Source organism: Pteronotus mesoamericanus, unplaced genomic scaffold (assembly GCF_021234165.1).
Source record: "Pteronotus mesoamericanus isolate MK-2021 breed Mesoamerican mustached bat unplaced genomic scaffold, CSHL_Meso_final contig_98, whole genome shotgun sequence".
NCBI lineage: Eukaryota > Metazoa > Chordata > Mammalia > Chiroptera > Mormoopidae > Pteronotus > Pteronotus mesoamericanus.
Window position 1 is genome coordinate 8,216,271 of NW_026555295.1, and position 11,258 is coordinate 8,227,528.

The 11,258-nt window shown below is 49.6% G+C and overlaps 1 protein-coding gene across 3 annotated transcripts; it reads left to right on the plus strand.

Moving 5' to 3' along the window:
* The first annotated feature begins 4,703 nt into the window (after window positions 1–4,703).
* LOC129081353 (endogenous retrovirus group S71 member 1 Env polyprotein-like) lies at window positions 4,704–9,878 on the plus strand. 3 transcript variants are annotated; one of them, XM_054586915.1, is made up of 2 exons: window positions 4,704–5,084; window positions 7,201–9,878. In XM_054586915.1, the coding sequence occupies exon 2, from the start codon at window positions 7,479–7,481 to the stop codon at window positions 8,364–8,366; it is 888 nt and encodes a 295-aa protein (XP_054442890.1). In that variant the 5' UTR covers window positions 4,704–5,084; window positions 7,201–7,478; the 3' UTR covers window positions 8,367–9,878. The 3 variants fall into 2 exon arrangements, with proteins under 3 accessions (XP_054442890.1, XP_054442891.1, XP_054442889.1); XM_054586914.1 differs by having other exon boundaries at window positions 7,210–9,878.
* The last annotated feature ends 1,380 nt before the right edge of the window (window positions 9,879–11,258 follow it).

The window sequence follows — 11,258 nt, forward strand, 5'->3', positions numbered from 1 at the left end:
CCCCCGCCCCGCCCCCGCCCCCACCCCCACCGCCAGCCTCCTCAAGCTGAAAACCACACAGAGGCAAATGCCGTTCTCGCTCTCACTGGAGATGTGGTAGTAGAAGACCTGCTTCTCATGGCAGGGAGGGGACAGCTAGGTCATTCTTCGCCCTGGTTGCGAATTTTATTTAGGAGAGTCTACTGTGGCTTCTAATCTAGGTAGATAGAGGCTGGATTAGCTTCAAGGCGGCTGTCTTCCCTATGCACAGGCCCTGCACAGGATCCACCCGTGGGGGACCCTTCCAACGGGCCTTTCCCAGATGCAGGCAGATGTCCCCGGGAGCTCTGTAACAGCACAGTATTACCAAGCAAACCTATCTGAGCAAGAGACACTGGCCTTGAAAGAGAAAGTGTGAGAACTCAAAGGCAGGAGCTCAGAGCTGACTCAGCCCAAGTTTCCTAACATACCCGTTCCGAGCAACAGGTTACACTTTTTCATCACAGGGCTTCCTCTGAAATCATCAAATGTCAAGGACACACCACAGAAAACAGTTGCTGACACCACAAAAACTAAAAGACTAAATTCATTGGAAAAATTGTAACATTCAAGTGGGGATTTGTTTGTTTCGTTTTGTATTTTGGTAGAGGTCACTTGCCTCTAGCCACCAAGGTTAGAAAATGCCCTGTGGGACATCCCCACCACACCTCCTATGCAAGCTGCCCTGGGCAGTATGAGTGCAAACCCTAAAAAAACAAACAAATCCTCAGACTTCTTGCCACAGGCATTTCTGACCTGCTGAATCAACTCATCTGATGAAACCAGTTACCTTGTCCACCCAGAGGCCATTCAGAAAACATTTGGCTGATTCTTGCTGACTCACGCTGGAAAAGCAAACCCACTGGGCCCTGAAAGCCGTGTAGCTTGTAGCAGTTTTACTTATAAACAACTGGCTCTCTGTCTGTAGAGAATATAAGCCTTCAGAAATAAAGAAATAAGCTTAGCACCTGCCCCCTGCTTCCAAATAATGTTCCAGGTGATATTCTGCAAGCACACCTGCAAACTGTGCTTCATATGTTAACCTGGAAAATGAACAAAACATGGCCTGTGAACTTTGCCTTGTTCGTTAAGTGAGCAAAAGATAGAGCTGGCCAGCCTGGCACACAGACTGGCTAATAACCAGCTCTCTAAAACTTGGGCATTCGCTCTGAAAGAATTGCTCTTTTTTTTATTCCAACTTTGATGTCAGTGGAGACAATCAGTGGGCGATCTGGGCTGCTGGATATAAGCAGAGGCCGAGTTGTGGGATCTGTATTGGTCACAGAAAGGAACCTAGCAATTTGGGGGGAAAAAAACACTGACCCAGTGTGGGAATTCTCACATCAAAAGTCAGCTTTTGTATTCGGAAGGATGGGAGCTGGAAGGTTCTGAGTCCAGACGTGGAGCACGGCCTCCGCATATGCTCTGTGGGCCTTTAGCAGGTGGATTTCTATAAAGGTATCTTTGGATGTCAAAGACAGGGGTCACTAGAGAAGGGATAAATGTCGTATCTACTCATAGACCCTGGACCCCTAGATTACCTCGTGTCATCTCCTATAGCCGCTTAACCTGGAGCCACAGCCCCAAGGAAATCCACACAAAGGGACAAGGACAGCCTCAACCTTTGTTCCTTAACATGTGCAACTCCTTCTCCACTCAAATCTCCACTTGGCCTTCTCCCTCACTGCATTCAGGTCACTGCACAAATGTCACCTGCTTATAAAAGTGTGCCTGATCAATTACCCCATCTGAAATAGCCCTACAATTCCCCTGCTTGATTTCCCTTCATTGTGCATATTACCACTTGCCATTATATTAGATATGTATGAACCTAATAACTGTCCCCCAGCTAAAATATAAGATGCATGAATGGAGGTGCTTTTATTTTCAGACAGGTCCCCAAGTCTTAGGACAGTGCCTGGCCTATAAAAACAGTGCAATAAATATTTGCTGAAGAGTGAATAAATCTTCAAGTTAGGGTTGAGTCATACACCAAATAGCAGGTATTCTACTGGGCACCCGAGAGACATGTGAAAGGGATGCAGTTTATAATGGCTTTGAGGACAGATTGATGAGGGATAGGGATGGCAAGAGCCATGGCTTGTGCCCTGCAGTAGCAGACACCATGGGTGTACATAGCCCAGAGGCTTGTTCCTTCCACACTGCCTTTCTGATTCTACGTAAGCTCTCATCAAACCCTGGCAGATCATAAATTGGTAGAACTGGAAAACTCTAGAGGAATCATTTGACTGATGAGGAAAAAGGCCCAGAGAGGCTTTAATGGCGGAGCCGAGGCTGGAACCCAGGTCTATCTGACTCCCAGTCTAGTGTTCTTTCCAAAATACAACACTGTCCCGCAATTGCTGAGGCCCTCTCCAGCACTAGAAACAAATCGTTTGGGGGAAAACTGCTCTTCAAAATCTTTAACCAGAGGTCACCCTGAAAGTATAAAGCAGGCTCTAAACTATATACTTCCTCTGAATTTTTATACTGCTCCACCAAGTGACAACTCTGATCTTTAGTCAACAGCACTGCCCAGTAGAACTTTCTGCAGCATTTGCAGTCCTCTATTTCTGTGCTGTCCAGTGTACTAGCTACTAGTCACATGGGGCTTGAAATGTGGCTAGTGTGACTGAGAAGTGAATTTTAAATTTTATTTCATTGTAATGAATTTACATTTAAGTATAAATACTCATGTGGTTAGTGAATATTGTTTTTGGACAGTGCCATTGTAAAACCTTGTATATAGAAATATTATTCTGGAATATAGAACCGAAGTGGAGAAGAAGGTGGGAAGGGAGACAGAGGCGCGCGCGCGCTGCTTGTAATTCCCCCTCACAACCACAAGATGGCACCATTGATCAGAGTCTTTACTCCGAAAAGCAAAGCAGATTGGTTTGGGATCCTTTGCTCCCCTCCCTCCCTCCTTTCCTTCTTTTTTTACTCACTTCTTCCTTCCCTATCTGTCTTTCTATCTTTATTCTCCCCTCTCCTGTTCCTCTACCTCCTCTCCTGTTCCTCCCCTCTCTTCCTCTTTCAATACTATCTTTCGGGGAACTTGAGCCATATGATAGCAGAGACTGTTTTGCGTAGCTCAGGGGGATAAAGATCCCTAAGACTGGTGTTTGGCTACAAGAAGTTCAGTGGTTGGCTCACTGGTCATGACTGGAAAGGCTGGATCCACCGGCTTTTTCTTTTGCTGGGCTCTGCCTAGAACTGGCCCTGGGCTTGCGTGGCCTGCAGGGATAATCCTGTTCACTCACCTTCACCGTTACTAAGTCCTCCCCATCCCCGCCAAGCACAGTTCTGGGAAGCTCCAGCCCTCAGATCCGGTTCTAGAGGTCATCAGAAAGTCTCTAGAGAAATAAAAACACGCAAAGAATGTCTCCTGGTGGGGGATCTGAGGTCTCCTTTGCATTTTAACCTAGAGAAAAAGGCAGTCAGTGACTTGGGGATGGTGAGCAGAGCTCACAGGATTTTCCTAATACTTTTGTAGGTTGAGAATCAATCTCCAGGGATGGGGCAGGGCTGCAGGCTACTTCCAGGACAGCAGGCTCAGGGCTGTGAAAACAAGCACACAAAGGAAACTTCAAAGCTCTTCCGGAATCTGACTGGGCAGCGCCCTGCGGAAGGGTCGTTGGATGTTAATTTTGCACCAAAGCCATCTGAAGAGCTTTCCGATGTCCCTGCAGCTCTGAAAACACACAGGACCCATCCCCTCTCCGTGGAGTCAAGATTGGGCAGAGCCCTGAAGGCAAAGACAGGGTGAACAGAGCCCAGAAGTTGGGGGTCTAGCTCTAACTGTTCTCTGGCTTAAGAACTGAGGCTGATTTCATCTCTGCACACTGATCACTGCAGGGACTCCCCACTTCAGTCCTGCCTCCTCTCAAACATGGTCAAATCCTGACACAGCTGCTTTAGAGTACAGCTTGGTGAGAATTACTAATGCTAGCATCACTCATTTCTGAGGCCCCAGTGACTCCTTTATCTCTGATAAGCACAGAGATCAAAGAAGGGTATTTATGTCTTAGAAACAAACCTCCCATTCTTTCCCCTGCTATAATAAATAATAAAAAGCTCCTAAGCCTCCTTTCCTCACCCATCTCTTCCCTGCCCAGTACCCTGTCTTAACTGTTCCTGAACTAAAACAAACCTTTCTCTCTACTATTCCTCTCCCTTTTTAAAGAACCAGGTCAGGTCAAGCCACTGTCTGCCCAGCTCCCGAGAATCTTGGCTGCAACTGTGCTGTGGAGTGAGTGGTGCTGATTGATCCCTCTGTCCCAGGGGAGAGTAGAGGTCCCTGACCTCAGGCAGGCTCTCCCTGGGAACCTACAGTCTTTGCCTAGATAAGTGTATCAGCACTGGAGCCAGATTACCTGGGTAAGCTAGAAACCGGGCCCTGTCACTTATGAGTTATTTAACATTTATCATTCTTAGTTTCCCAATCATTAAATAGGGTTAATAATAGCACCTAAAGCAAGCTTATGAGAAGTAAATAAGATAAAATGTGTAAAACACTTGTTACAGAGCCTGATACAAAATAATGTCAGGTTTATGAGGGGGCCATGAGAGCAGGGTCAAAGCTGAGGATAAGGGAGGAACAAATACCAAGAAAAACATATCAGGGTGCAGCCCCATGCAGCTGGGCCAGAGTCGACAAGAATGAGGAGGAGGCATGGGGCAACGGTTGAGCCTTGCCTCAGATAAACATCCTGCCCAGAGAAAGACAGAAAAGGGGGGCCCAGTAACAGCCTTGAACCCACTCAGCAGAAAAGAAGCTGCCTAAAGTAGCCTATCGCTAACTGCCACTTCTCGCCCTTGTATCCTGCTTGCTTGCTCCGCTTATGTATAAAAACCCTAGTGCCTTAGCAGCGGCGCAGCCCTTTGTAGGTGGAGGGTCTGCCCCTGCGCAGGTTCATTTGGCCAACTAATAAAGCGCTTGCGAGAAATCCTGTGTCCTGGAGTAATTCGAACAGCGGGGAACGTAACATTTGGAGGCCCCAGCGAGATCTCCCTTTGTGGAGCAGAAGGACCAGGAACCGAGAGGCCAGCTCGCTCGGAGTTGGGTAAGTGAAACTGAGGATCCTCTCTAGGACAGTGGGGACGTCGGAATAAGCCCTGAGGTGGTAGGCGAGGCGTTGCCGGTACTCCACCCAGGGGGCTCCGAACAGAGGGGGACGCCCCTAGGAGCTGCGGCTAGAAGCCGCCGAGGAAAAGGGAAACTTTAGTTTCGGTTCTGGCGCAGCGAAAAACCCGTCTGTGTGACTCCGGCCGGAGGGTGAATGGTGTGAGTGAAAGGGCAGTGTAGTGTCTGGCTGGTTGCCTCATTTAACCTTTCTTAGCCTCGTAGGTCACGAGCTTTGGATCCGGATACAAGGAGACATGGGCCAAGGGGGATCCACAGGGGCGGTCCAGGGCTCTCCCTTGGATTGTGTTCTAAAAAATTTCTCTGATTCCAGGAAGCGGGCAGAGCGGTATGGGGGTTCGCCCCCAGACCCGGAGGCTCTCAGGACGTTCTGCCCGCTTGAGTGGCCCGCTTTTAATGCCGGGTGGCCGCCCGAGGGAACCTTTCAGCTGCCAGTCTGTTTCTCAGTCCAGAGGGTCACCTATGTGGTGCCCCACCCAGACCAGCAAATATATAAATGTCTGGACGGACATCGCCACGGACCGACCTGGCTATGTTCGGAAATGTGCCCAAGGGCAGGCGGGGGCAAACCGGCGGGGCAGGGCAGTGTGCGTTGCCGTTGGACAGGGAGTTAGGGCGGTACCGGTAGGAGGCAGGCGCGCCGAAGCCGCCGAGCAAAAACCGGTCCCTGGTGCCCAAGAAAACCGTTTGTACCCGGTCCTGCCTAACCAGCCCGAGGATCCTCTAGACCCAGTTAGTGCGCCACCCCCTTACCAAGCCCCAGCCGTACCAGACTCCTCAGGGCAACCTGAGAAGGTTATGAGCCCATCCCACACCCCGGGTGGAACCTCTTATAGCAGCGGGGAGGCCAAAGCCCGAGAAGGCAGGGAGAGGGCTGGCCCCGGCTCTGGGGAAGCTGCTATGCTACCCCTCCGAGAGGTTCCAACTGCTCCGGACGCCCCAAGGGCTCCGCCAAGGTTAATTTATGTCCCCTTCTCCACGAGTGACTTGTATAATTGGAAGCACCAAAACCCCCCTTTCTCGGAGAAACCTCAGGGCCTGATCTCCCTCCTAGAGACCATATTCAGGACCCACCAGCCCACATGGGATGACTGCCAACAAATCTTGCAAACCCTGTTCACCTCAGAGGAAAGGGAAAGAATTTTAAGGGAGGCAGGGAAGGCAGTCATGGGGGAAGAGGAAGGGGATAGAGGAGCTAAGGGGGACCCCCGGGGTGCTCCTGCAGACCTTAGACTGACGGGGCCAGGGCTCCATAAGCATTGGCTCCCGGGAGCCCATGGTCACCTTGACAGTCGAAGGAAGACCAGTTGATTTCCTAGTCGACACGGGAGCCACCTTTTCTGTCCTGAAGCAGCCCCAAGGAAAACTAGAAAAGTTAATATTAAAATATTACAGGGCTCCTAATCTAAGGGAGGTCATAGAGTCTGTAGTATCCAGATGCCAGGCATGCGCCAGGGTAAACGCACAGAATCAGAAGTGCCCACGATTCATCCGGCACAAGGGAAGTACCCCCGGAGAGGTCTGGGAGGTCGATTTCACCGAAATGACGGCAGGAAGGTCGGGATACAAATATTTGCTAGTCTTAGTTGACACCTTTTCGGGATGGGTTGAAGCCTTCCCCACAAAAGGTGAAACTGCCGCCACTGTAGGAAAGATTCTAGTCCGAGAAATAATTCCAAGATATGGAATTCCCGTGGCCATCGGCTCGGACAATGGGCCCGCCTTTGTATCACAGATATCCCAAAATTTGGCGGGAAGATTAGGCATCACTTGGAAATTGCACTGTGTATACCGACCACAAAGTTCTGGACAGGTAGAGAGGGTGAATCGAACTTTAAAGGAAACATTAATGAAATTGAAGGAGGAAGTCGGCGAGAACTGGGTAGAGTTGCTCCCCTTCGCCCTGTTTAGGGTCAGATGTACCCCTTATGTAGGGGGGTTGGACCCCCTATGAAATCATATATGGGCAGCCAGTGCCCCTGGTGCCCAGACTGACAAGAGAGGAGATAGAGGCCTCTAACCATTATTTCCTCAAGTCATTACAGGCACTGCAAGTCATCAGAGAGGAGGTTCGCCGCCTGCGGGAGGAGAAACAGGCCACGACTGAGGCAGATAGCGCGAACGAACTGAGGACATTAAACCCTGGACAATGGGTATGGATCCTGAACCACCGGCGAGGAAACCTTGAACCCCAGTGGATTGGGCCATTCCAGGTACTGCTGAGCACCCCATCGGCTATTCGAGTAGCCGAAAAACCCTACTGGATACACATATCCCACGTGAAACTCGCGCAGGATCCTGGGGAAAAGAAACCATGGAGGGTCCGGCAAGACCCAGAAAAACCCTTAAGACTCTCTTTTTCCCGCTCTTAATACTGACTGGACTATCGAAGGAGATAAACGGGTATGAACCCCGCGAGTGGGTGTTAATACGAACAAAAGATAGAACTGTTATTGCAAAGAATCAAGCTTGGGGGGAGAGGATTGTTTCCTTTAGGGTAGATTTCTCTAAATTCTTTGATGACAAATTTTGTGACTCCCCAGCAGCATGGAGACATACTGATTCCGTGGAGGGCCCCCTCCAGGACAATCTCCCCTCTGCCTATACAATAGGCCTAACTGATTGTGACCCCAACACCAAGAATAGGGCTTTATGGTACACCCCTTACTATGCCTGCCCTGAGCCACCCCCGGGGAGGAGGCGGACCTGCGGATCCTATACAGACTTCTATTGTAAAGCTTGGGGTTGCGAGACCCTCACGGACGGGGGTTGGAATCCAGGCGGGGGCAAAGACCCCCATATAGCCTTGATCCGCAACAAAACTATGAAGCCCAGCTCTGGGTGGAATAACGCCTGTGCCCTAGACAATTGCAACCCAGTTGTAGTCACGGTCCTGAAACCCCAGGACCCTGAATGGACGAAGGGCCGAACCTGGGGTATCCGGCTCTACGTATCAGGGACAGACCCGGGAACCTTTTTTACTATTCGCAGAATACCCTTAGTGAATCGACCCTTGCTAAGAGGCATAGGGGGAGGGCTACACCTGCCCGCCCGGCCTGTTCCTACAGGCACGGCATCCCCCGAAGAAAGTTCCACCTTGAGAGATTCTGGGAATAGCACAGGAAATAGGACTGACTACAATAGTCTCCTGGGGCCTAGTGAGGGATGGAACCAGTCAAAAACCGGACAAACCCTGGCCTAAGGAACAGAGAAAGCCGCCTGAGCAGGAAGCAAATGCCTTAGACCTCCTCAATAGGTTTTTCCCCTATTTAAACAATACCCAGCCCGGTCTGACAGAGTCGTGCTGGCTATGTCTCAGTCCCCGTCCACCCTTTTATATTGGGGTAGGGGCAAATACCACAGAAAATTCCTCAAAGCCCATCAAAGTGACCAAGGATAATTATCAGTATCATATGCCAGAGTGTCACCAGGAGACCGCTTTAAAATTAGCAGATTTTCATGGAAAAGGGACATGCTATCTCTTGGCCAATTTCTCATCCTCATTATATGAAAATTATTGTACCAGTTATGTGTATATGCAGGAACAGACCCCCATACAAGACGGGGAACCCGAAGTTTTGAAAGCTCAGGAGGGACTATGGTTTGCCTGTACAAGGGGAGTCATGAAGTGCATAGCCCCCATAAACCCTGATATTTGTGTCAGCGCATACATCATCCCTCAAGTCTACCTATACGGGGGAGATTCCAACTTCTTGCTACAACCTTCCCCTCGAATTAAGAGGGTCCCTCTGCTCGTTCCCGTCGTAGCCACAATTGGGATAGTAGGCTCCGCTGCCCTAGGGGCAGGTGCCCTTGTGCAGGGAGAATTGAGCCTGAGGCAGCTATCGCAGACCTTCTCCAAGGATGTGTCCCTGCTACAGAAGCAAGTGATATATCTAGAGAAGCAAGTAGACTCACTGGCAGAGGTGGCCCTCCAAAATAGGCGAGGGTTAGACCTTCTGTTTTTGAAGCAAGGGGGACTATGTGCCGCATTAGGAGAAGAATGTTGTTTTTATGCAAACCACTCTGGAGTAATAAGGGAAAATATCAAAATCTTAACCCGTAGGTTAGAAGAAAGAGATAGTGAAGAGAGTGACTCCTCCTGGTATGCCTCCATGTTTAAAGCCTCACCTTGGTTGACTACCTTGGTTTCAGCGTTAGCAGGACCGATTCTAATCCTCCTGCTGATCCTGTTGTTTGGTCCTCTAATCCTGAATAAGCTAGTGGCATTTGTGCGAATCCGAATTGAGGTTGTTAAACTAATGGTATTATCCCAACCCTATACTCTGCTGGCCGCAGAAGACACTGAGTCAAGGGTTTGACAAGGTATGAACAAGAAAAGGGGGGAATGAGGGGGCCGTGAGAGCAGGGTCAAAGCTGAGGATAAGGGAGGAACAAATACCAAGAAAAACATATCAGGGTGCGGCCCCATGCAGCTGGGCCAGAGTCGACAAGAATGAGGAGGAGGCATGGGGCAACAGTTGAGCCTTGCCTCAGATAAACATCCTGCCCAGAGAAAGACAGAAAAGGGGGGCCCAGTAACAGCCTTGAACCCACTCAGCAGAAAAGAAGCTGCCTAAAGTAGCCTATCGCTAACTGCCACTTCTCGCCCTTGTATCCTGCTTGCTTGCTCCGCTTGTGTATAAAAACCCTAGTGCCTTAGCAGCGGCGCAGCCCTTCGTAGGTGGAGGGTCTGCCCCTGCGCAGGTTCATTTGGCCAACTAATAAAGCGCTTGTGAGAAATCCTGTGTCCTGGAGTAATTCGAACAGCGGGGAACGTAACAGTTTATTTGTCAATAGTCAACATCCTTATTTCCAAGAACTTGTAGCTGGTGTGCAGACTGAGTCATTCATGTTCTTTGTGGTCTCTCAGACATGCTGAGGTGAGATCCCCCAGGACCACAGGCCACCACCATAACAGGAATCAGATCGTGTGGGGCAGAGGGGTCCTCTGCCCTAAGGAAGCTGTGAGATGTGCCCAGGTCAGTATCTCAATCGTGGCACTATTGGCATTTTGGATGAGGTTAATTTTTTGTTGTGAGGGGCCATCATCCTGTGAATTTTAGAACTTTCAGCAGCATCTCTGACCTCTTCTCACTAGGTGCCAGTAGCAGTCTTCTAGTTGTGACAATAAAAATAAAATTAAAATTAAACAAAACAGGTCTCTCGACATTGCCACATATCCCTGGGGGGGCAAAACTGCCCTTGCTTGAGAACCACTGCTGTTCGCAGATGGGGAAGTGTAGGGGCACCCCCAAGGGTACTCGGCTGAGCTAAGCCAAGGAGGCAGGAATGAGCGTCTTCAGACAGGGGCTCAGCCCAGGCAGGGCTCAGGCCGACCCTCAAGGCTGAATATACCGGTTGACCTTGGAACAGTCCCCTGACTTTCCTATCCCTACCCCACCCCCAATCCCCTGGTTTCCCCTGGTAAGCATATGGCCTCGCTTCCTCAGGAGTCACTGCCCTGCTTTGATGTGAACCTCCATGATTCCTGTCACGAGCACTGAAATACATAACCCTGTCCAGCCCCAGGGGCCCTAGCCAAGACACAGAGCCCCAGCAGCACAGATCTCTCACTGAACAAACTTTAGATCAATTCTCATCTCAGGACAGAGCATAAAACCAGGCTCCTGGGGAATGGATCCCCGCTCTGCTACTCACTCACTGTGTGACCTCAGGCAAATTGTTCAACCTCTCTGTGCCTGTATATCCTTACTGTAAAATGAAGACAACAATAGCATTTACTTCAGAGGATTGTTATGAGGTTTAAATGACTTAATTTTTATCAAGAGCTTAGAACAGAGCCTGGCACATAGCAAGTACTGCGTGTTTGTTAAATAAGCTGAAATCCAACAGGAATCTACTACAGACCAAGATATGCCACGTTGTATAAGTCAACAGTTGCCCCTGCTATTGTTAGTGGCCATGTGGGCTCAGTTCAGCAACCTTGGGTATTGAGTACAGCAAAGAAAGTATCCATAGCCAAGAACTCTCGTGCAAGAGGAAGTTTATTTAGCAAGCAAAGCAAAGTACACTTGAAAGAAAGAATCAAGCAGACTGCTCAGAAAGCCACCTTAGCCTTTTAGAAAGAAAG

What these genes read in the sequence shown, in the direction of transcription:
- LOC129081353 (XM_054586916.1), top strand. Translation starts at nt 8,578, where the DNA reads ATGCCAGAGTGTCACCAGGAGACCGCTTTAAAATTAGCAGATTTTCAT.